General features: G+C 45.3%; 1 protein-coding gene across 2 annotated transcripts in view; it reads left to right on the forward strand.

Moving 5' to 3' along the window:
* iars1 (isoleucyl-tRNA synthetase 1) overlaps window positions 1-26,628 on the forward strand; it is a 273,512-nt gene that overhangs the window by 153,317 nt on the left and 93,567 nt on the right. For both annotated transcript variants that reach the window (XM_038812610.1, XM_038812609.1), the window contains 6 exons: window positions 15,695-15,781; window positions 17,086-17,169; window positions 22,420-22,564; window positions 22,793-22,913; window positions 25,327-25,418; window positions 25,738-25,815. In XM_038812610.1, coding sequence (XP_038668538.1) covers window positions 15,695-15,781; window positions 17,086-17,169; window positions 22,420-22,564; window positions 22,793-22,913; window positions 25,327-25,418; window positions 25,738-25,815 — 607 coding nt within the window. The remainder of the gene's footprint in view (window positions 1-15,694; window positions 15,782-17,085; window positions 17,170-22,419; window positions 22,565-22,792; window positions 22,914-25,326; window positions 25,419-25,737; window positions 25,816-26,628) is intronic.

Here is a 26,628-nt window from a genome sequence, read left to right on the forward strand (position 1 = left end):
GCTCTTCTGCTTATCTGTTAGCTGATCAGCGATCTTTTCATCTCCGTTTCCTTCATCCTCTATTTGGGCATGAGGCGTTCCTTATGCCATACAGGGACATGAGGCGTTCTTTATACCATACATACACTTCCTCCTCCACCGCTAAATTGTTTTTACTCCGGCACCACCAGTTGCAGTTATATCTGAGCCCGCTCCAGCTCCAACTACCGCAATCGGTTTGCCTATTTCTTTTAACAATTTATTTTTCTTAGAAACATAGAATTCCTCCACTGCAGAAGGAGGACATTCAGCCCATTGAATCTGCACCGACCCTCTGAAAGAGCACATAACTTAGGCCCACACCCCCACCCTACCCCTGTAACCCACCTAACCTGCACATCTGTCTGATACTAAGGGGGAATTTAGCATGGTCAACCCACCTAAATTGCACTTCTTTGGACTGTGGGAGGAAACTGGAGCACCCGGAGGAAACCCACACAGACACGAGGAGAAAGTGATAATTATCTGAAGTACCTGTGGATGAACTGACAATCTTGGTTTTAAGAGAGTTCCCTTTAGCAGTCTTTAACCTGCGCCCAAATTTGTTCCCATTAACTTTGTTTCCCAACAGCTGATCTGTCTGTATCTAATGCTTCAGCTGTTCTCCTTGGTTTCTGATCATTCTTCACAGCATGTGCAAGTTTTAGTCCATTTGCCTCATGGAAAGGGTGCTCCATCAGTGTTCCGAACTTGACTTCCAGCTCTTTGCCCGATATTTCCAATCCACTGACATTTTCTGCCAGCTTAATACTCTGTTCCTGAACACCTTGGTGTTCTTCATCGATCACTGTGGGTTTCTTTTAGCCATAATCACCTTCTCTTGCCAGAAAGGATCACAACCATTCTCTAGTCCCTCGCTTTGCTTCTGCAATTCATTCAGTTTCTCCGTCGGTGAGTATCTTTCAAGGTGAATCCAGCATTCTCTCCAACAACATTTGATAATGATCTCTCCTGTTTTATGATGTGTGTGGTTTTGGACCATTGCCACATTCCTTTTGTTGTGATCGCATCAAACTCTACTTCTATGTTCAATATTTCTTTTTCTTGTCATGTTTGTTAGACAATTCTCCTTAATTGGTTTCTAGTCCCAACAGTTGTGTTCTTACTTCGGGTTTTCCACTGCTATTCCTCCGTAGCACTCTCAAAACACCTGATAGCTTCTGCTTCTCTGCAGAATGTCAATTTCTTGAGCTCATTTGTATTTTCCACATGACTGCTGGTTGATTGTGCATTTCCAAAGAAATTCTCCAAAAGAAGATCTCCAATGAATTCCCAATAAGGGCTATTGTAAATTTGCAACTGCTGAAGCTCCTCTTCCCGTCTTCAGAACTTGAAGCTCCATCAGTCATTAGCATTTGAATTTCATCTTCTGAATCCCTAGTATTTCTCTCCAGTGAGGTAATCTTGGTATCCTTACTTACTTTACTTACTATTTGAAATATGGACAGCTCTCTGTTCTTTGGCAATGAGTGATTCTTTGAGAGCCTCAATGTGTTGTTTACAATCAGAATTTTGATTGTTCAATGTTTAAGCTTGGTTTATAAGGCAAGGAGTTCAGATTTCTTCCTGGAATCTTTTAGCTGATCAATCTTGTTTTTCTTGAATTTTGAATGACTCTTGCAGTAGATGATACAACATGTCCTACATGAATGCCATGGATCACATCTTTGGTGCCTTTCACTCTGAGACTAGCAATTTTCTCACCCATCACAAAACTGAGCCTCTTACAATGGGATTTCCTTGGCTCTACTCGAGTTCCATTTTATGATCTCTGTTATTGAGTTTTGCTTGCGCTTTTTCTCTCAATCCCTTTCTCACAATCTCTTTTTTTTCACCTGACTCTGACTCCAGTTCCCTTACTGCTGGCTGGTGAATGTTGTACCATTTCTTACTGACCTTGGTAGATTTCCTATCCACTTCCATCTTCAGCATGGTGCTTGTTTTTTTCTCTCTTGTCTTTGATGTAGCTGGGCTGTTTCTCGTTAGATTAGGGTCACAAACTTTTAACTCATTTTCAACTTGCTGTAATTTTCGGTTGAGTTTACCCAACCTTCCTGTTCATTCTCAGCTCTTCTGCTGTGGCTCGTCTTACTTTCTGACCGATTACAGCTTTACAGTATGCTTGTAGTTCATTGTCAAAACCTCCAACGAACTTCTCATTAGGATACAAAGGGATGGAAGGCAACTGAGTCTTGTTGCCTTTAGCTCTTAATCCTTTAAGGTCCTGTGGGGCCCACTTTGTGTGCTCTCTCCACGTGGTACTCATCTCTCTGAGATTGGGATTTTCCACAGCTCTCTCCTCTTCAGGGTTTCTTTTACTGCCTACTCTGAGTCTGGCATTGCCTTTCCCTTGAAAACCTATTACTTATGCTGAGCTCTAGCGTTGCCTTTTCCTCAAGGTCTTCATTACCTTCTCTCAAGTTGCCCATTGCTTCCAGACCACCTTTTTAAAGATACCCACTATCTTGGGCCTTCTCTGATTTTCCTATCCCTTGTACTTTATTCCCACCTGTGGTTGTTGCATTAATGTTGTACAACAGGGCGCACATGACTGGTGCCAGGCTGAGCCGGTTCTTTGGGGGTGAGGACAGGTGTGAGAGGTGTTTGGGAGGCCCGGCGAATCACACCCACATGTTCTGGGCGTGTCCGGCGTTGGAAGGGTTCTGGAAGGGGGTGGCGGGGACCTTGTCCAAGGTGGCCGGTTCCAGGGTGGAATCGGGCTGGGGGCTCGCTATCTTTGGGGTAGCATCAGAGCCGGGAGTGCAGTTGGCGAGAGAGGCCGGTATTCTGGCCTTTGCGTCTCTGGTAGCCCGGCGTAGGATTCTTTTATAGTGGAGGGACGCAAAGCCCCAGAGCCCGGAATCCTGGATTAACGACATGGCCGGGTTCATCAAACTGGAGAGGGTCAAGTTTGCCCTGAGGGGGTCGGTGCAAGGGTTCTTCCGGCGGTGGCAGCCGTTTCTTGATTTCCTGGTGGAGTGTTAGGGGGTGGTCAATCTCAGCAGCAACCCGGGGGGGGAAGGGGGGGGGGGGGGGGGGTGGATTATGGGTCTGTTAAGGGGGTTTGTTTTTGCAACAATATGTTTGTTACTTTTTTGTTATTAATTTATTGCTTTTTATTGGGGGGAGGGGCTTTTCGTTCTGTTTTTTTCTATGCCATGTTTATTTTATTGTTGGGAGAAAATTTGTTGTTGGAAAATTTGAATAAAAATTATTTTTAACAAAAATGAATGTTGTACAACTTTAAATGCATTACCACTTTAAGACTGTCAACCTTTTAAAATTCGCTCACAGCTGCTGTTTCTCTCGGTGCTTTCCCCGCAATTCTAGAGTTTTGGCGGGAACCTGCAGCTCCTCCTGTGGACCAACAATCCCTTCGAATCTGTTTAACTTCTCTTTTTGTTTAGATGGAAAACTTTCTCACCAATTTCCACAGATATCGTCTAAGCCTCATGGCTACCAAAAATTGGTCCGTTTTGCTTTACTCCCAATGTGCCATTTTTGTTATGTCAGTTTCACCAACAGGTCCAGTGCTCTCAAAGGGCCACAGGGCTGTGTTTAAAACTGTTTTTTCTTTCTTCTGAACAGATGGATGTCTTTTCAAAATCACCACTACCACCAACCCCCCCCCCCCCCCCCCCCCCCCCCCCCTTAATTTGCTTTTCCCCCCACTACATTTTCCCAAACTTCAGACTATCCCAGCCAATTCACGTTGGCTCTGTGTCTGCCCCTCAGGGTCAGGCACTATCTATTCACCCAACAGGCATTCGGGTAAGTCTTTCCTTCCTTCCGACTTCACAGAAACTCACATTGCAGAAGAGGTCCTTCGGCCCACCAAGCCTGCGCCGACACGTGAAAAACAGCTGACTTTCGTACCTAATCCCATTTGCCAGCACTTGATCCCTAGCCTTGAAATTTATGGAATGCCAAGTGCGCATCCATGTACTTTTTAAAGGATGTGAGGCACCCTGCCTTTACCACCCTCTCAGGCAGTGCATCCCAAACCGTAACCACACTCTGGGTAAAAAAAAAAAAGTTTTTCCTCCCACCCCATAAATCCCCTGCCCCTGACAATGAACTTGTACCCGTTTGTGACTAACCCTTCAACTAAGGGAAACGGCTGTTTCCTATCCACCCTGTCCATGCCCCTCATAATCTTGTGCACCTCGATCAGGTGACCCCTCCCGTCTTCTGTACTCCAGCGAAAACAACTCAAGCCTATCCAACCTCTCTTCATAATTTAAATGTTCCATCCTCGGCAACATCCTCTGCACCCCCTCCAGTGCAATCTCATCCTCTATATAATATGGCAATCAGAACTCCACATAGTACTCAAGCTGTAGCCTCACAAAAGTTCGATACAACTCCAACATGACCTCCCTGTTTTTGTAATCTATGCCTCACTTAATAAAGGCAAGTGTCCTATATGTCTTTTTCACCACCCTATTAACCTGCCCTTCCGCCTTCAGAGACCTATGGACAAATACGCCAAGGTCCCTTTGTTCCTCAGAACTGCCTAGTGTCATGCCATCATTGGATACTTTTTTGTTAAATTACCCCTTCCAAAGTGTACCAGCTCACACTTTTCCAGGTTAAATTCCAACTGCCATTTGACCAATCCGTTTAAATCTTCCTGTAACCCGAAACACTCAACCTTATTGTTAACCACCCAGCCAATCTTTGTGTCATCCGCAAGCTTACCGATCCTACCCCCGACATGGTCATCTATGTTGTTTATATAAATGACGAATAATAGGTGACCCAGCATAGATCCCTGTAGTATGCCATTGGACACTGTATCTAGTCACTAAGGCGACCTGTCAAACCAATTAAAATTACCCTGTATCCCATGTGCATTTGCCGCCTTTACAAATCTCCCATGTGGCAGGCGGCACGGTGGCACAGTGGTTAGCACTGCTGCCTATGGCGCTGAGGACACAGGTTCGATCTCTGCCCTGGGTCACTGTCCGTGTGGAGTTTGCACATTCTCCCTATGTCTGTGTGGGTTTCTGACATAACAAAAATGGCACCTTGGGAGTAAAGGAAAACGGACTAATTTTTGGTAGCTGAGAGGCTTATAAGATATCTGTGGAAATTGTTGATAAAGTTTTCCATCTAAACAAAAAGATATGCAGGTTAGGTGGATTGGTCATGCTAAATTGCCCCTTAATTGGAACAAAAATAATTGGGTACTCTAAATTAATTTCAAAAAAAGTCTCCCATGTGGGATCTTGTCAACGGCTTTGCTGAAATCCATACAAGCGAAGTTGACACAGTGGTCAGCACTTTTGCCTCACAGTGCCAAGCATTCGATTCCGACCTTGGGTGACTGTGTGGAGTTTGTATATTCTCCCCGTCTCTCCATGGATTTCCTCTCGGCGTTCCAGTTTCCTCCCATAGTCCAAAGATGTGCAGTTTAGGTGGATTTACCACGCTAGATTGCCCCTTAGTGTCCAAAGGTTAGGTGGGGTTATGGGAATAGGGCGGGGGAGTGGGCCTAGTGCTCTTTCAGAGGGTCAATGCAGACTCGATGGGGTGAATGGCCTCCTTCTGCACTGTAGGAATTCTATGATTCTACATCAACTGCACTATCCTCATCTACACATCTAGTCACCTCCTCAAAAGATTGATAGCGATGCCCCCCTCTGACAAAGCCATGCTTAATATTCCAGATCAAACCTCGCCTCTCCAAGTGGAGATAGATTTTCTCCTTCAGAATTTTCTCCAATAGTTTCCCTACCACAGACATGAGACTCACTGCTCTGTAGTTCCCCAACTTATCTCAACAACCTTTCTTAAACAGTGGAACCACATTAGCTGTTCTGCAGTCCTCTGGCACCTGCTCCGTGGTCAGAGAGGGATTAAAAATTTGGAAAAGGAGGGACTTCCGTTGGCGGCTATGAGGGAATAAGTCGCACACTTGGTGGTGTCTGCTCTGGTTGGACTTTTGGACCTTTTCCCCCAACTTTTTTGAGCTTTTAAACGCTGGATTGGAAAGTAATAACACTCGGGCATTGAATCCATACGGAGGTGTATGGAACTAAGAAGTAGGAAGGAGCGCAAACAGCTGAAGAAGTGGACAAGCAAGGGCAAAGGGGAGGCTGTGAGTGAAACCAATATGGCCGATGTCCAGACCTGGGTGCCGCCAGCTCAGCCGACAATGGAGCACCTGTTGCAGGTTATGCAGGAGAACTTCCTAGCACTGAAAAGTGACCATTTTGAACCGCTCCAGAAATCGTTTGACCGAATGGAGAAAAGGCTGGATGCCCAGGCTGAGAAGATCCAGGAGCTGGAGAAGACGGTGGAGGAGCAGGCGGACTTTCAAACGGTGGCGGACATGGAGATTCGAACAATGAGAGACCGGAGAACAGGTCTCGCCGGCAGAATTTAAGAATCGTTGGCCTCTCGGAGGGGGCCGAGGGGCTGGATGCTGCCGCGTATGTGGCAGATATGTCCCAGAAGCTGCTGGGGAACGAGGTGTTCCCTTGCCCTCCAGAGGTGGTCAGGGCACTTAGAGCGCAGGTTTCTGAGAGATGCCTGCATGTTTTTTCATGCTTTTATATCTTGGTTCTTGGGTGTTTTTTGTCTTTTTTCTCTTCATGTCTCTTTTTCGCTTTTACGTTTGAGTTTTGTTGGAAAAAGAGAATAGTTAGAATGGTTCGGATATGGGGGTGTTTTTCAGGGAATTTTTGTGATCTCTTTCTGCGCTCAGATAGGAATGGCTGTTTCGTCTTGTATAACTTAAATTGCACTATTGTTGGGGCCGTCTCTGTCCTGTTTAGAGTATTTGTTCAAACAGGGCTGATTTAGGGAAGTGGTGTGGATGGGCTGGGGGGAGGGAAGCCAGGGAACAATAGCTGAGAGACTCGCAGGTGCCGGAGTTGGGAGCCACCAGGCTAGCTGGGTGGGCGAGTCAACGGAAGCCAGGTGGGGGAGTTCATTTAACTAGTTTATGTCAGGGGTGAGGTTATAGGGTGGTGTTGCTAGGTGGGGAGGGGGGGATTCTATCTGTTGATGATGTTGGAAATTGGGCATGGTAACAGTGAGGAGGTCAGGGGTGGAGTGGCCAGGAGGCGGCCCAGAGGAAGCGCGATGGCAAAGGAACTGAGAGGGTTCATGAAGCAAATGGGGGAAGCTGACCCATGGAGATTTAGTCGGCGAAGGAGTTTTCATTCTATTCTCACGTCCACAAGGTATATTCCCAAATCGATTTCTTTATCATGAGCAGGGACTTGCTGACAGGGATGACAGATGCTGAATATTTGGCAATTACCATCTCGGACCATGCTCCGCACTGGATTGATCTGCAGATTTGCAAAGATAGCTTTCAGCGCCCACAATGGAGGCTGGAAGTTGGGCTGCTGGCGGAAGAGGCGGTGTGTGAGAGGCTGAGGAAATGCATGCATAGTTACCTGCAGGTAAATGATACTGGAGAAGTCTCAGCGGCAGTGCTCTGGGATGCGCTGAAGGCAGTGGTGAAAAGGGAGCTGATTTCAATCCGAGCCCATAGGGACAGGGCAGAAACGGACCGACTGGTTAAGGAAATTTTACGGACGGGTAGGATCTATGCGGAGTCCCCGAGGCCAGAGTTACTTAGGAAATGACAGAGGCTGCAGACCGAGTTTGGGTGTTGTCTACAGGGAAGGCCGTAGAGCAGCTTAGAAGGGCAAAGGGCGCAATATACGAGCATTGGGGAGAAGGCCGGCAGAATGTTTGCACAACAACTAAGAAAGAGAGAAACGGCTAGAGAAATAGTAAAGGTAGTCAACGGGGAGGGAAACCTGGTGGGGGACCCAGTAGGACTGAACAAGGTATTCAGGGACTTTTATAGCAAGCTGTACACCTCGGAACCCTCCACAGGACCGGAGGGGATGAGGCGCTTTTTGGACGGACTGACCTTCCCAAGAGTAGGTAGGGGGTTGGTAGACGGGCTGGGGCCCCGATCAGAACCAAGGAAGTACTGGGGGGCCTGAAGGTCATGCAGTCGGGTAAAACCCCGGGGCCTGACGGATACCCGGTGGAGCTTTATAAAAAAGTTCGGCGAGATAGTGGGGCCGGTATTGGTCAGGGTGTTCAACGAGGCAAGAGACAGAGGATCTTCCCCCGATTATGTCACAGGCCACTGTCTTGCTTATGCTGAAACGGGATAAAGACCCGGAGGCATGTGGGTCCCATAGGCCGATCTCTTTGATTAACGCAAACGGCAAATTACTGGCCAAGATCTTGGCATCTAGAATTGAGGACTGTGTACCGGACGTGATTGCGGAGGACCAAACCGGGTGGCCAATCTAAGGAGGCTGCTCAATGTGATTATGATGCCCCTGGAGAGCAGGGAGGCAGAGGTAGTGGTGGCAATGGATGCCGAAAAGGCTTTCGACCGAGTTGAGTGGAACTATTTATGGGAGGTGCTGGGACGTTTTGGGTTCGGGGCGCGATTCATTGACTGGGTTAGGCTGTTATATCAGGCCCCAGAGGCCAGTGTGAGGACGAACAGGACGACATCTGACTACTTCAAACTGCACCGCGGGACTAGACAGGAATGCCCCTTCTCCCCACTGCTGTTTGCGCTGGCTAGAGAGCCGCTTGCAATTGCTCTGTGAGTGGAAAGGGCTGGTCCGGGGGGAGTGGAACATAAGTCTCGTTATACGCGGATTACCTGCTGTTAAACCTGTCAGACCCAATGGCAGGGATGGATGGAATCATGAAACCCTGAGGGAATTTGGTCGGTTCTCAGGATACAAATTGAACATGGCAAAGAGTGAGATGTGGGTAGTGCAGGTGAGGGGTCAGGAGAGTAGGCTGAGGGGGCTGCCATTCAGACTGGTAGGGGAAAGCTTCAGATATTTAGGGATACAAGTAGCGCGAGACTGGGGTAAGTTGCGTAAGCTAAACCTGTCCCGGTTGGTGGAGCAAGTGAGGGATGAGTTCCGGAGATGGGATGCACTCCCGCTGTCATTGGCGGGGTGAGTGCAGATGGTGAAGATGTTGATTCTTCCGAGATTCTTGTTCATATTTCAGTGTTTCCCCATCTTCATCCCGCAGTCCTCCTTTAAGAGGCTCGATAAAATTATCCTGGGATTTGTTTGGGCGGGAAAGTCCCCACGGGTGAGGAAGGCGATGCTTGAGAGGAACCGAGGGGATGGGGGGCTGGTGTTGCCGAACTTTAGTAACTACTACTGGGCAGCTAACACAGCCATGGTAAGGAAATGGATGGTGGGTATGGGGTCGGTTTGGGAGCGGATGGAGGCTGCTTCGTGCAGGGGCACCAGTTTGGCAGCCTTGGTTGGTTACGGCGCCTCTGCTGCTCCCGCCGGCACGATACTCCACCAGCCCTATAGTGGTGGCGGCTCTACGGATCTGGGGCCAATGGAGGAGGCATATAGGGGAAGTGAGAGCATTGGTTTGGTCCCCAATCTGTGGTAACCACTGATTTGCCCCGGGGAATATGGACAGTGGGGTTGAATTGTGGCGGAGAGTGGGGATTGCGAGGATGGGCGATCTGTTCCTGGAAGGGAGCTTCCCGAGCATGAGGGTGTTGGAGGAGAAGTTCGGGCTGGTGAGAGGGAATGATTTCAGATACTTTCAGGTGTGGGATTTTGTACTTAGATTAGTGCCATCCTTCCCACACCTCCCAGCAAGGGGGATCAAGGACAGGGTAGTTTCCAGAGGAGAGATGGGAGAAGGAAGAGTCTCCGACATTTATAAAGAACTAATAGGAGCTGAGGAGGCACATAACGAAGAACTGAAGCTTAAGTGGGAGGAGAAGCTCGGGGGGGGGGGGGGGGAGAAGATAGAGGACGACATATAGGTTGACGCTTTGAGTCGAGTAAACACGACCGCAACATGCGCCAGGCTCAGTCTGATCCAGTTCAAGGTCATACATCGGGCCCACATGACAGTGGCCCGGATGAGCAAATTCTTTGGGCTGGAGGACAAATGTGCTAGATGTGCCGGAACACATGTTCTGAGTGTGCCCTAAACTAAGGGGGTGCTGGCAGGGATACGTCATGTCCCGGGTATTGAAAACTAGGCTAGCAATGAGTCCTGAGGTGGCATTTTTTGCGGTTTCGGAGGACCTGGGAGTCCAGGGGGAGAAAGAGGCCGACGTCTTGGTCTTTCCTTCCCTGGTAGCCCGACGACGAATACTGTTAGCATGGAGGGACTCAAAGCCCCCGAAGTCTGAAGTATGGCTCTCGGACATAGCAAGCTTTCTCGGGCTGGAGAAAATTAAGTTCGTCTTGAGAGGATCGCTGTCAGGGTTCGCCCGGAGGTGGCAGCCATTCGTTGACTTCTTCACGGAGAATTAATCGTCAGCAGGGGGTTTGGGGGGGGGTTAGGGTAGCGTAGAGTAGGGGTAGCTTAGGCAGGTTCTGGTGAGAGAGGAGCTGATGCTTGCATTATGTCTTATTTGCTTTTTGTACACTACGGTATAATGTTGCTGTTTTATATGCCAAAAATATCTCAATAAAATTGTTTATTTAAAAAAAAATTTGGGACAGAGCCCCTGCAATTTCTTCCCACAGCAGCCTGAGGCACAATTCCTCCAGACCTGGAGATTAGTCCACTTTTAAGCCTGCCAATACCTTGTCACTCTCTCTGTCAATTTGCTCAAGAACCTTGCTGTCTCTCTCCCCGAGTTCCATACCTACATCCTTGTTCTCTTTGGTGAAGACGGATGTTAAGTATTTGTTCAACATCCTACCAATGTTCTCTGGCTCCACCCACAGATTGCCTCCTTAGTCCCTAATGGGCCCTACTCTTTCCCTGATTATCTTCTTCCCATTGATATACTTACAGAATATCTTGGAATTTTCCTTACTTTTACCAGCCAGAGCTTTCTCACATCCCCTCTTTGCTCTCTTAATTGCTTTTCTAAGCTCGTCCTTACACTTTCTGTATTCCACTAATGCTGCTTTTCTCCCCTTGTTACTTGCTAAAAGCCTTGCTTCCCTTCTCATCATATCCTGAATATCTCTGGCCATCCATCATTCTCTGGGCTTTTTACTCCTTCCTATTACCCTAGAGGGAACATATTGGGCCTATACCCTCCCCATTTCCTTGTTGAATGCCCCCAGTGCTTTTCTGTAGATTTTCCTACTCTTCCCACTCTTTCCTACTCTTAGGGGCAGCATGGTGGTTAGCATAAATGCTTCACAGCTCCAGGGTCCCAGGTTCGATTCCCGGCTGGGTCACTGTCTGTGCGGAGTCTGCACGTCCTCCCCGTGTGTGCGTGGGTTTCCTCCGGGTGCTCCGGTTTCCTCCCACAGTCCAAAGATGTGCGGGTTAGGTGGATTGGCCATGCTAAATTGCCCATAGTGTCCTAAAAAAGTAAGGTTAAGGGGGGGTTGTTGGGTTACGGGTATAGGGTGGATACGTGGGTTTGAGTAGGGTGAGTAGGGTAGGGTGATCATTGCTCGGCACAACATCAAGGGCCTGTTCTGTGCTGTACTGTTCTATGTTCTATGTTCCCAGTCTTCCGTGGCCAGATCCCGTCTTATTTGACTAAAATGCACTCTTCCCCCAATGCAAAATCTTTGTTTATTTCTTTGTCCATAACAAACTTAAATTGCACCATGTTGTGGTTGCTATCGCTAAAATGCTCCCCCACCAACACATCAATCACCTGTCTGGCTTTATTCCCTAGAATTAGGTCCAGCACTGCTCCGTCCCTTGTTGGACCCTCTACATATTGACCTAAAAGGTTCTCCTGCACGGGAGCACACTGTGACTTCACAGCGCCAGGGTCCCAGGTTCGATTCCCTGCTGGGTCACTGTCTGTGCGGAGTCTGCATGTTCTCCCCATGTGTGCGTGGGTTTCCTCCGGGTGCTCCGCGGAGTTTCCTCCCACAGTCCAAAGATGTGCAGGTTAGGTGGATTGGCCATGCTAAAATTGCCCTTAGTGTCCAAAAAGGTTAGGAGGGGTTATTGGGTTATGGGGATAGGGTGGAAGTAAGGGCTTAAGTGGGTCGGTGCAGACTCGATGGCCTCCTTCTGCACTGTATGTTCTTTGCATAAATTTTAAGAAATCCATCCCATCTAAGCCCTTAACACTATGGCTATCCCAATTTATATTGAGAAAATTAAAATCACTTAATATAATTGATCCTATTGTTATTTTTACACTGTTCTCCCCCTCCCCCCGTGAGTTGTGTAATGTATTTGCTCCTCAATCGCCCACTGACTATATGGGGGTCTAGAATAAACAGCTAGCAATGTGATTGTCCTTTTTTTATTTCTAGGTTCTCCTCACAACACTTCCTCGTTCCTCCCCGCCCCCCCGAGATATAATTTCTCCTTACTGCAGTAACTGACCCCCTTATTATCATCCTCTTTTACCCCCTCGCTGTCTCTCCTGAAGAATCTATATCCCAGAATGTTGAGCAGCCAATCCTGTCCTTCCCTCTCCAATGACTGCCAAATCACAATTCCAATCCTCACCCTTAACTCATCCATTTTACCTACAGTACTCCTGCCATTAAAGTAGAGGCCACCCAATCTTGCCTTACTCCCTTAAAACCTAATACAGCTGTACTCCCTTTGACTTGATTTCTTTACTGCATTATGCTGTGTCCCTATCTGCTAACAGTCTGTGTCCCCTCCCCCAGCCAAATTACTTTAAACTCTGTTGAACAGTACTAGTAAACCCGTCTGAAATGATATTAGTTCCACTCTGGGTCAGGTGTAGATGGTCCCGCTTGTACAGCTCCCATCTTCCCGAGAAATAGTCCCAGTGATCTAGTAATCTATAACTCTCCATCCTGCACCAACTCTTAAACAACGCATTCTTCTACACTATTCTCCTATTTCTCTGTACGCGAGCACGCGGCACTCTGAGGAATCCAGAGATTACAGCCCGAGAGGTGTTGCTTTTTAGTCTACTGCCTAGTTCCTTCAATTCTTGATGCAAGACCTCATCCCTCTTTCTACATAATGTCACTGGTACCAGCATGTACCATGACCTCTCCCTTATCCCTTCAGGATACATAGAAACATAGAAATAGAAACAGCAGGAGGCCACTCGGCCCTTCGAGCCTGCTCCACCATTCATTATGATCATGGCTGATTATCAAGTTCAATACCTTGATCCCGCCTCCCCCCCCCCCCCCCCAAAAAAAAATCCCTTGATCCATCTGGCCCCAAGATCTGTATCAAATTCTGTCTTGAAATTATACAATGTTTTTGCCTCAACTACCTTTTGTGGTCGTGAATTCCACAGATTCAGCACTCTCTGGGTGAAGATATTTCACCTCACCTCAGTTCCTTTTCCTCAAACTATGACCCCTAATTCTGGACTCCCCCACCATCGGGAACATTCTTTCTGAATTTACCTGTTCTAATCCTGTTAGAATTTTGTAAGTTTCTATGAGATCTCCCTCACTCTTCTGAACACCAGTGAGTATAATCCTAACCAACTGAGTCTCTCCTCATATGACACTGGTAAACCTTCGCTGTACTCCCTTCATATCAAGAACACATGTCCTCGGATAAAGACACCGAAACCGCATACAAAACTGCAGAATACCCTGCAGCCCTTCAGTGACATCTCGGACCCTGCACCAGGGAGGCAACACACAATCCTGGAGTCACATTGACAGTCACAGTAACTTTTTTCTGTTCCCCTGACTATAAAATCGTCTGTTGATTTTGCTCTTCCTCCCCTTGCGTACAGTCAGGCTACGTGTGGTGCCAGAAGCTTGGCTCTGTCTGCACTCCCTGGAGAAACCAGTGCCCTCATCAGCCTCCAAAATGGAATACCGAATTGCAAGTGAGACCCAGGGGACTGCCTGGTGGTCACTTGTTCCCTTCCTCCTTCAAGGCCCTTCATCTGCTCTCTAAACCTACTATCCATGATGCTCTCAGACTGGCGGATGCTCCACAGTGTTCCCAGCCATCATTCCAGCTCTGAAATACGAGCTCCCAGGAGTTGCAGCTGGACACACTTCCTACACTCATGCTGGTGCCGGGCAGTTGAAATATGCCCTGCTACCCACATAAAGCAGGAGGAGCATACCACAGCTTTGAGCTCTCCTGCCATGACTAAACCTTTTAAATTTAAAATTGAAGACTTTAAAAAAAATAAGTCATACCGTTGTTTAACCGATGATTAAACAACTATTTAATATAGTTTGAAAATACCCACGAGGACTTACTCACCAATCAGCTGCTCTTGATGGTCCCACAAATACCCACCAGGTGTCGCTCACCAATCAGCTGCTCCTGATGTTCTTACGTCACTTTCTGAACTTTACGATCACCTCAGAACACCGCCGTCTGCTTCTGTGCTACCACCGATTTTCCTTGCCACCACCGCCATCAGATGTTTCCATTGGGACTGTGTCTCTTTCAGAACTCTGACGTGACTTCTGAAATCCACTGTTGACGGCAACGACGGTCCCCGCTGCAAGGCCGAAAATACTTTTCACTATCTCGGTACACGTGACAATAAACAAGCACATCCAAATCCAAAAGATAGGAGCACCTCGCTCCCTCCACACAAACTCCCTCAGTCACCAAATCCCAACTTAACACACTGCTGCAGCCCCAAGTAGCACTCCAGTGCAAACTTCAATTTAACCGAATACTTACAGGTTGGCTGTATCACCATGATCTATTTTACCCTTATCGCCAATGTGGTGGCCTGGCAGCGATGAGACAGAGGCTCTTCATGTGAACAAACACTTTATTGAAAACAGAAAATAATGGTACTGAGGCCTCTGGCCTCGCTGCCCTGGAGCAGCACAGAGTTGCTGCTCCAGCCTTGCACCTTTACTATGTGGATCCCCGATGTATTCTGCCTGAGAAGGGGACTCCATGTTTGTAACAACGTTTTCCTAAATCCTTTTTTGGGTTTATCGGTGATTATCAAATATTTGTGTCCTCTAATCTTTGACCCTCTCACAATTAGAAACTCACTTGCCCTAAATCTGCATGCTCCAGCCCCATCATAATTTTAAAGACTTATTAGGTGACCCTTCAGTGTTTTCATTATAAAGACTCCCACCCTATTCAGTCTTTCCTTTTATCCTTTATTTGTAAACTGCCTAGTTATCTACAAAGTGGAAACAATGAAAAGAGGTGGTATTCATAAGTATTCACTCGGCTGATTCCTGAGATGAGGGTGGGGATTGTCCAATGACAAGGCATTGAATTGACTGGGAGTATATTCCCTTAAATCGAGAAGAATGAGAAATTATCTCATTGAGACCTATAAAATTCTTTAAATGACTTGATAGGTAAAATGCTGGAAGGATGTTTCATTTGGCTGGGGAACCGAGAACTGGAGGTCACTGCCTCAGACTATGGGGTCAGTTATACGAGGTGAAATCTCTTAAAGCAGTGTGGATCTTTGGAATCCTCTACCCCAGAGGGCTACGCAGGTTGAGTTATTGAATATATTCAGGACAGAGATCAATCGATTTTGAATTGTAAGTGAATTCAGGGACATGGGGATAGTTCGGGAGAGTGGAATTTAAATAGGAAATCAGCTATGATCTTATTCAATGATGGAGGGCTTTGAAAGCCAAATGGTCTATTCCTGTTTCTATTTGTTATGTTCTTTTGAAAGAAGAAATATAATTAATTTTGAATATTATTGCATTGTACGATATAAAATTCTTTGAATAAGAGACCATTGATGTTTAACCTGTTTCCTTAGGTTTTATACCCTGCTGGTACTGTCCACGGCCCTGTTTGGCAAGCCACCGTTCAGGAATGTAATAGTAAATGGCTTGGTACTTGCAAGGTAGGACATTTTAAATATTTCTTCATCAATAACCATTAAAATTGTATTTGAATTTTAAGCATGATCAAAATTCCTAATACAGGCTAGCAGCAGGGCTGTCATGTATAATTTGAACATGCTTTTATCTGAGGTTTCTGGATTCAGGTTAATAGGGTGTTATAGGCATTGATTACTCATCATCAAGTGATCAAATTTTAGCTTAAACTTTACTGTAAATTGTGTGAACTTTAATTAATTTTCTTGAGTAGCTACTGTAGTCTGGGAGGTGTACTACAGGACTTGATGATCATCACTCTAACTTTCCCATCTTTTCCCTGCTCGGTGAACTGCCTTCACGTTTGGAGGTACTTGTGGGGTGGAGGTCCATGATGATGTTAGGTAAAAAGACTAAAACAGCTTGGAATTTGCTCAGTTTCAAACGTTTTCCAGATATTACCTGTTCAAATTTGTGCCAAGCTATGGGAAGCACTGGTTTTGCATTGTTTCATGGTAAGAAAATTCTGAGTTGCAGAACTAATTGTAGCTACCTACTTTTAAGTGGATGTTCATGGTAATTGCAAGGGTGAGATAGCCAAATTTAGCAACTGCCAGGACCGAATTGTTCAGAAGGGTGGAGGCATATGTGCTGATTGTGCAATTCAGACCAGTGTTTATCTGAGAGGGATAGAATATGTTGAGAGTTGAACAAATTCTGGGAAACATTTTTGACGAGTTCCTGTGTGTTCTGCTGTATCTGGAGGTCAGAGGAAACGGCTTTAACCCCCACATTCATTTTCTGCAATTGGCCCATGTTCTCAGGGACATTCAGTTTTCTGAAGATATGGAGGAAGTTATACTGCAGAGAATGGAAGCCTATCTACAGAGGTTTTTTTTAGAGTGGCATTTTATTTTAGTAATTTAGGCTCTGGAAGTAACAGCGGAGTTAAAGGTAACAAGTAATCTTATACAAGCTGGCAATTGTGTACCAACTTCTGAAATACAAGCTTCTGATTTTACTGGATTTGAAGACAAGTCAATATAATATTTAAGTCCCAAAGGAAGAATTTTGCGAGAAAGAAAATTAATTTTACCAAAAACAAAAATAAGCTTGGACATTTGATGTTCATACACGAGGACACGGTGAAGTTGAATTAACCGTTGATATGATCTTATTAGAATTAGGATGATACAGCTGCCTTAATGAAAACCAAACTGGAAATAAGTTATTTCTGTAATTATAACATTCCTTCATTTTCAGTTTAAAAATGTTTACAATTTCTAATACGTAAACAGTGAACTGTACTTCTGTTTTCATGTTCATTTAGTGATGGTCAGAAAATGAGCAAACGTAAAAAGAACTACCCAGATCCGATCAAGATTGTGGACAGCTATGGTGCAGATGCATTGAGGTAAAATATACATTTTTAATGTTGCGTACTTGATTTTCAATGATCTTTCTGAAAAATGTTGACCTGTTAACTTCAAATGACTGATTCACATTGAGAACAGTTCTATTATCATTGTATCACAACATTGGTCTGTTTTCATTCAGTGATTCCATGTTCTTATGTACATTTATTCAAATCATAGAATCATTGAATTTACAGTGCAGAAGCAGGCCATTCGGCCCATCGAGTTTGCACCGGCCCTAGGAAAGAGCACCCTATTTAATTCCATGATTCCACCCTATCCCAGTAACCCAGCAACCCCACCTAACCTTTTTGGGCACCTTAAGGGCAATTTTAGCATGGACAATCCACCTCACCTGCACATCTTTAGACTGTGGGAGGAAACCGGAACATCCGGAGGAAATGCACGCAGACACGGGGAGAACGTGCAGACTCCACACAGACAGTGACTCAAGCTGGGAATCGAACCAGGGATCCTGGAGCTATTAAGCAACAGTGCTAACCACTGTGCTACTGTGCCGCTCTGGATGGTATCAAGCTTCTTGAGAGTTGTTGGAAATGCACTCATCTAGGCAAGTGAGTATTCCATTACACTCCTGACTTTGTCTTGTAGATGGTGGACAGACTTTTTTTATGGGAGGGTCAGTCAGGAGGTGAGTTACTCGCTGTAGGATTCCGAGCCTTTAACCTACACTGGTAGCCCCAGTATTAATATGGCTAGTCAAGTTCAGTTTCTGATCAATGGTAACCTTCCAGATGTTGATTATGGGGGATACAGCGATGGTAATGTAATTGAATGACGAGGGGCAATGGTTAGATCCTCTCTTGTAAGAGATGGTCGTTGCCTGGTATTTGTGTGGCGCGAATGTAACTTGCCACTTGTCAACTCATGACTGGATACTGTCCGGGTCTTGCTGCATTTACGCATGGACTGCCTCATTATCCGAGGAGTCGCAAATGGTGCTGATCATTGTGCAGTCATCCGCAAACATCCCCACTTTCGATCTTATGATGGAAGGGAAATCATTGATGAAGCAGCCGAAGATGGTTGAGCCCAGGACACTACCCTGAGGAACTCCTGCAGTGATATCCTGGAGCTGAGATTATTGACCTCCAACCATCACAACCATTTTTGTGCCAGGCATGGCTCCAACCAGCGGAGAGTTTTCCCCATGACTCCCATTGACTCCAGTTTAGCTGGGGCTCCTTGATGCCATACTCAGTCAAATGCTGCCTTGATGTCAAGGATAGTCACTCTCACCTCACCTCTGGCATTTAGCTCTTTTGTGCATATTTTAACCAAGGCTGTAATGAGGTTAGGAGCGGAGTGACCCAGGAGGAACCCAGACTGAGCATCAGTGAGCAGGTTATTGCTGAGTAAGTGCCGCTTGATAGCACTGTTGATGACTCCTTCCATAACTTTGCTGATGATGGAGAGTGAACTGTTAGGGCGATAATTGGCTGGGCTGGATTTATCCTGGGCTGTATTCTCTGAATTTAAGGCTATGTCCGGAGGAAGTGTCTGGTTTTATGATGAAAAAATCAGCGAGGGCCCAACACCGATCCTCCGACCGGTGAGGGGCTAGCACGGCCTTCCCGATATGAATGCCAGGAGAATTTCCGGGTCCGTGGCTGAGCATGCGCACGGCGACGACCTGCAACGGTCTCGCTGTGCCGTGCCTCACCTGCACACCCCTTCATCACTCACAGGCCACCCCCCACCAGTCCCTTCAGCCCTCACCGAAGCCCCCCCCCCCCCCCCCCCCCCCCCAGCCAGCATTGCAGCTCCCACCCCGACTGTGTCGGAGCTCGACATAGTCCGCAGCCACCATGCCGGGTTCATGAAAACTGAGAGCGCACGTGTCTCGCGCAGTTGGAATTCAGCTCATTGGGGGCGGAGCATCGGGGGAGGGCCTTCACGTACCATCCTGAGGCTGGCCCAATGGCGTGCGGCGTACTGGAGTGTGCGGAGCATCCGAAAACAGGCACCGCCCCCGATTCAGGCGGAAACAGGGATTATCTTCCTGATCGCCCATTACGATATTGGAGTCGGGCAATGGAGTATTCTGCCCCCTGTTTCTTGTGTACAGGACACACATGGGCAATTTCCCACCTTGCGAGATAGATGCCAGTTTTGTAACTGTACCGGAACAGCTTGGCTAGGGGTGCGGTGAGTTCTGAAGTCTTCAGTACTGTTATCAGGGCCCAAAGCCTTTGCAGTATCAGTGCCTTCAGCTGTTTCTTGATATCACTTGGAGTGAATTGTATTGGCTGAGGACTGACAACTGTGATGCTGGGGACCCCCGGAGGAGACCGAGATGGATCATCCACCTGGCACTTCTGGCTGAAGATTGTTGCGAATGCCTCAGCATTGTCTTTTGCACATATGTGCTGGGCTCTTCTATCATTGAAGATGGGGATGTTTGTGGAGCCTCCTTCTCCAGTGAGTTTAATTGTCCACCACCATTCACGGCTGGATATGGCAGGACTGCAGAGCTTAGATCTGATGCCTTTGTTGTGGAATCACTTGGCTCTTCTGTTACATGCTGCTTATGCTGTTTGGCACTCAAGTAGTCCTGTGTTATAACTTCACAAGGTTGACGCCTCATTTTTCAGTATGCCTGATGTTGCCCCTGGCATGCTCTCCTGACTTCTTCATTAAACCAAGGTTTATCCCCTGGCTTGATGGTAATGGTAGATTGGGGTATGCCGGGCCATGAAGTAGCAGATTCTGGTTGAATACAATTCTGCTGCTGGTGGCCCACAGTGCCTCATGGATTCCCGTCTTGAGTTGCAAGATCTGTTCAAAGAGCAGAGTGGTAGTGCCACACAACACAATGAAGGGTATCCTCAGTATGAAAATGGGAATTTGTCTCCACAAGGACTGTGCGGTGGTCACTTCTACCAATACTGCCATGGACAGATGCATCTGCAGCAGGCAGATTACTGAGGATGAGGTCATTCATGTATGTTTTTCCCTCTTATTGTTTCCTTCACCATCTGCTGCGGTCCCAGTCTAGTAGTTATGTCCTTTAGTACCCGACCAGCTCGGTCTGTGGTGGTACTACCAAACCACACTTGATGATGGACATTGAGGTCCCCCAGAGCATATTCTGCACCCATACCACTCTCAACTGCTTCCTCCAAGTGGTGTTCAACATGGAGGAGTACTGATTCCTCAGCTGATGGTGGGCGGTACATGGTAATCGGCAGGAGGTTTCCTTGCCCATGTTTAACCTGAAACCAGGGTCGATGCTGAGGACTCCCAGGGCTACTCCCTCCCGACTGTATAACACTGTGTCGCCCGCCACCTTTGCTCGGTCTGTCCTGCCAGTGAGACAGGACATATCCAGGAATTGTGATTTGGCGTCTGGGATATTGTCTTTAAGGTATGATTCGGTGAATATGACTATGTCGGGCTGTTGCTTAACTAGTCTGTGAGACAGCTCTCCCAATTTTTGCACAAGCCCCCAGATGTTAGTAAGGAGGACTTTGCAAGGTCAACAGGGCTGGGTTTGCCGTTTTTGTCTCCGGTGCATTCGTTTTATGTGTTTTCACCCGAGTGAATACAACCGAGTGGTTTGCTAGGCCATTTCAGAGGGCGTTTAAGAGTTAACCACATTGTTGTGGTGTCTGGAGTCACATAGGCCAGACCAGGTAAGGATGGCAGATTTCCGTCCCTAAAGGACATTAGTGAAGCAGATGGATTTTTCCGACAATCGGCAATGGTTCCATGGTCATCATTAGACTTTAATTCCAGATATTGTATTGAGTTTAAATTCCACCACCTGGCATTGTGGGATTTGAGCCCGTGTCCCCAGATCATTATCCTGGGATTACTGGTCCAGTGACAATACCACTCCACCGCCTCCCAATGTGTGTGTATTTCTTAACCTAAGTGGAAAGTAAAGGAATATGATACAATTATATGATTTTTCAGGTTTAATAAATGTTTTTTTTTTTTCGTTAAAGCTAATTAGCGATCCTGTGACTCCGTTCCTCTACTTTTTTTTGAAAGAAGGAAAATCTACGTTCTTTTGATCAAGGGTTCTATTCTGGGATCTTCATGTCCAGTTATAAATCAACAGGGATCATAAAACTGAGAATACTGTGTGGAACTGTAGATACTGTTCCAACTCTCTAGTCCAGTTGTCTGGTATTCCAATGTATTTTTCTGAAGTTCACATTATGATCGAGAACTCAAAGTTATGACAGTGGGCAGAGACTGTATCTTTTGTTTGCAATTTATTGCATTTAGTTGGTGGATCCCTTTGTTTCAATCTGCATAATATGATCAGTTCATGTTAAGCCATCTGCACAGTTGCTTCATTAGTGTTACGTGACTAAATGGCATAATTGAATATGGTGTTTTGTTTCAATACTCCTAAAAATCTGTCATGTCACGGTGAAAAATATCCTGATCGTTTCTGAAATGTCTCATCATCACAATGTGACTTCAAACATTGACCTACCTAATTTGTGTCAGTATGCATTTTTTTTAACTTTGGGTTTGTCAATTGTTTGACACTTATTGCCACCTGTTTTTTTCTAGAATAGATGTTTGTATAGTTAATAGTCTGTCAAAAACTAATTTCAGCAATTTTCCTATTAAAAACATTGAACTTACAAAACACCACATACATTGTGGGTAATACATTTCACATAGATATATTCTGTCACATTATGTTAAAGTTTGAAGTAACCCAGAAGGTAAAGTGTGTTAAACATGATTTAACTGAGAATTTGTGATTGAAATCCTAATAGAACATGACATCATGTGCCTAAAAGTAAAATACACAACTTTGATTGAGTGTTGTTTTTTGTAAAATGGTAAATTCTGTTGAATAGCCAACAATTTTGGCTCAAGGGTTGGTTTGACTGAAATGAGTTACAGTAATGTGAATGTTATTCAACTAGACTTGTTTATTTTAATTGTTTAACAATTTATATTTATATTAATGATCTGAAAGTCAATATAATTATTACCAGACTCTCTTGAAGACGAAGACACCTTTGAATATAGTTAATTGATGCATCATTTGTTTTTCATTATTTTAATTTATATAAAGGGCTGTTGCGGATTACTAATTGTATTTAATTTCTGAACCAAAATATCCTACAAAATAGTAACTATTTTTGACAACTTTTAAGTATTTTCAGGATTTTAAAGCAAATTTAGCATAATGTTATTTTAATTCTGCGTTTGACTATATAATAGTTTTGATAAACCATGTAAATGTTCTATTTTAGGTTGTACCTTATCAATTCCCCTGTTGTGAGAGCAGAAAACTTGCGTTTTAAAGAGGAAGGAGTGAGAGATGTTCTGAAGGATGTTTTCTTGCCTTGGTACAATGCATACAGATTTCTTGTTCAGAATGTTCAGAGATTGCACAAGGTACAAGAATACATCCATGTAAAATTCCACAAATTGAATACTTAACAATCGTTACATTTGCAGGATTGTTCGTTTGTTTCCATAAACTTTCATGAAAGTGTGCAGATTAAAATATTAGCTTAATGTCATAATTTATAGCTTAGAAATATAAAAAAGTTAAAGTACAGTGTAAAGTGTACTGACAACAGTTCAATTATTTTTAAATCATTGTTAAATTTCTCATTCCAGGAAGAGGGTATCAAATTCCTTTTCAATGAAAGCACGGTTGAGGACAGTGACAACATTATGGATAAATGGATACTTTCATTTACACAATCCCTCATTCAGTTTTTCAAGGCCGAAATGGAAGGTAATTGGAAATGTGAAAATGTAGTTGAAATTAAAAACCCCGTAACTATCTTTTGGTTTTCTTCAGTATTCTTTTATGAGGTAGTTTTGTAGTTTTTCTTTTTACAATTTATGCTCTTTAATTTCAAGATCAGATTTAAGATACAGAAAACATAATTCAGTTCATGCAACAGGCCCTTATCTACTTTTTAAAAGAAAATGACATTCAGTGGCATTACATTCGCCGAATTCCCGCAAATCAACATGCTGGGGGTTACCATTGATCATAAATTGAGCTGGACTAGGTCAAAGATTAGGAATCCTATGGCGAGTAACTCATCTCCTGACCCCCCTCCCCCCACCCCACCCCCAAAAAAAGATTGTCAGTCCGCCATCTACAAGGCACAAGTCAGGAATGTAATAGAATACTCTCCACTTGCCTGGATGAGTGCAGCAACACTCGGAAGCTGACACCATCGAGGACAAAGCAGCCCGCTTGATTGCTACTCCTTCCACAAACCTTTAAACCCTCCACCACTGATGAACACTGACACCCGTTCCATAGACAACACCTTCCAAACCCACGACCACTACCATTTAGAAGGACAAGAGCAGCAGATACCTGGTAACCCCACAGCCTGGAGATTCCCCTCCAAGTCACTCACCACACTGACTTGGAAATATATCACCGTTCCTTCACTGTCGCTGGGGCTAAATCCTGGAACTCCCTCCCTAACAGCACAGTGGATTACCTACATCGCTGGGACTGCAGTGGTTCAAGAAGGCAGCTCACCACCACCTCCTGAAGGGCCTAGGGATGGGCAATAAATGCTGGCCTAACCAACGTCGCCACATCCCGTCAATTAATTTTTAAAAAGAGAATAAATGCTCAATTAAATTCATGGCCGGGATTCCCCGAGCCTGTGCCGGGCCGCCGACCGGAGAATCGCCGGGTCGCCACGGCACCGGTCGGGGGCTGTTGAAAGCGGCCACCGCGGCGATTCTCCTCGCTCGATGGGCCGAGTCCCGCTGGCGGGGTTCACATGTGGTTCCACTTGGTGGGGCCTCGGCGTTCTGGCTGCTGGGGCTGTGTGGGTCGGGGGGTGGGCGGATCCGACTCCGGGAGTGGGGGGGAGGTGTCTCCACGATGGCCAGGCCCGCGATCGGGGGCTACCGATCGGCCGGCGAGCTCATTCCGGGAGGGGGCTATGTTCCTCCATTCCAGGGCCCTGTAGGGCTCCGCCATGTTGCGCGGGGGTCGGCGTAGAGATGGCAACCATGCGCATGCGTCGGAGTGGAGACGGCCGTCGCGCACTTGCGCAGACCTGCGCCGGCCATGCAGGGGCAGCTTTTGGTGCCGGAGCAGTGCACAGCACTCCGGCGCCGGAGCAGCGCACAGCACTCTGGCGCCGCTCTAACCCCCTGTAATCCGGAGAATAACTGGGCCAGGAGGCCCGTTGACGCCAGCGTACACCACTCCGGTGTTTACGCCGGCGCCAACACTTGGCCGGGAATTTTGAGAATCCCGGCCCATGTCTCTCTATTTCTTGCTAAATCCTGTGTTTTTCCTTTGTGACGGTGATTTTAAATTGTTATACATGTCAGCCGTGGTTCAGTTGAAAGCACTCTTGCTTCTGAGTCAGAAGGTCGTGGGTTTAAATCTAACTCCAGGTACTCAAGCTCCAAACTCAATGTTGACATTCCAGTGTAGTACTGAGGGAATGCTATGTTGTTAGAGATGACACCTTTTGGACGACAAATTAAGCCAAGGCCTTATCTGCTCTCTCAAGTGTACAGAAAAGATTCCATCGTACTATTTTGAACAAGAGCAGGGGAATTTTTCACTGGTCTCCGGGCCAATATTTATCCCTTTAATAGGTGTCAGAAAAAACAGATTATCTGGTCATTATCACTTTGCTGTTTGTGGGACCTAACGCTGCGAAAAAGTGACTGAATGGCTAATGCACCTAACCTGCACATTTTTGGATTGTAGGAGGAAACCCGAGGAAACCCATGCAGACATGAGAAGAAAGTGCAAACTCCACAGTCAACCTTTGCCAATCTTGACCTATTTCTGGAATTCCTGGACTGAATCCCCTAATTTTGCTGCACCCCTTCCCAACTCCATAAACCTTTTTAAAACCAACCTCTTAAACAACCCTGACTATTTGTCTTAGACACCCTTCCTGAAGCACAAACTGCTTTGGGGTATTATGCTTTGTTAATAGCACTTTGTAAATCGTAACTTGTCAATTAGAAGTTAATAGTTTATATTCATTAACATTTAGAAAGAGAATGTTTGAATGCACTTGTACTTTCCCGCCTATTCATTGCAGTTTGTAAATTTATTGACCTAATCAAACTGAAGTTTGACACCTTGAGACCTGTATTAATTTTTATTTATTTTTTAAAAATAAGCAATGCTTTATTCACAGCGTACAGGCTTTACACAGTGGTGCCAAGGCTGGTCAAATTTGTAGACATGCTAACTAACTGGTATGTGAGAATGAACCGCAGAAGATTAAAGGTAGGCATCTTTCAATTCCTTGGGTAGAAATTTTCTTTCTTACAATTAAAAGAATGAGCATAATAAGCAGCTCCCCTTGATTTGTGTCCAGTTGCTCTTCCCAGGTGACTGAGACCTGGGCAGCAATGGGGTCAAGTATTGAGAAATTTACTCTTTGTGTTGGGAATTACTAGTAGTGACAATAAAGGTAGAATCTTTCCACAGAAATACAACTGAGATAACTTAACTTTAAAAGGTTACCATTATCTAACCATCATTGCTTTCTCATTGCATCGGTGAGTATTTTCTGATAATTCTGGTTGCTATTTCTTTTTGATAGGGTGAAAGTGGTGCTACAGATTGCCAAAGGGCTTTGGAGACCTTGTTCAGTGTTTTGTTCTGCATGTGTCGACTGATGGTATGAAAACTTAACAATGCTCTTCATTTATGATGCTTGTCTTTGAAATTTGCACAACAAAACAGTCAAAAGATTGCTCTGTTTTTTTTTGTCTTTTTTATGTGTTTTCCCCTCAGATGAGCTACAATGTAACTATTCAAAGTTTTATTTTCAACTGTTCCACATATAAATTATTTGTTCAAATGCAAAACAGACTGTGCTTCAGTTTGAACTATTTTAGTGTCTTTATGATTGGCAAAACTATAATAGTTAAATACCACTATTGTTGATCTATTCATTATATTTTCTACTTGAGAGATTGTTACTTGCTTTTTTGCTAGTTTTAAGATTTATAGCATTTTTTGTGATTGAATTGATTTCAGCTAACTGAATGAACATATATGTGGAGATGGTATACTTCTTTAAGACTACAGGCTACTAACTATGAGAATTTTAAAAATTGGGTTGCAATAGATCCTCTTGCCTGGGGAAAAACATCATAATAACAAACTTTTCATAACTTCCATGCACAATGAAGCTTCCTATGTTCCTGTGTTGTTTATGTGAGTTTTAAACAGGATTTGAGGAAGCCAGTAATCCAAGGATTTTATGAATATTGACTACTAGTTGTGCTTACTATTATGCTACTGAATAGGTTATTTGTCCTTGTTTTAGACATGCTATTGAAATAGTGGCACTGATTTTTGTTATGTCCCCTTTTAGTCCAAGTTCTTGGAGATAGGTATAAAGGATGAACCTGTCCTCAAACAGCCAAACAATATCAAAACTGTTTGCTTTCGGATGTGGTATTTTCTGGTTTGCAATGAATTAGAT

The sequence above is a fragment of the Scyliorhinus canicula genome, chromosome 11 (genome assembly GCF_902713615.1).
Source record: "Scyliorhinus canicula chromosome 11, sScyCan1.1, whole genome shotgun sequence".
NCBI lineage: Eukaryota > Metazoa > Chordata > Chondrichthyes > Carcharhiniformes > Scyliorhinidae > Scyliorhinus > Scyliorhinus canicula.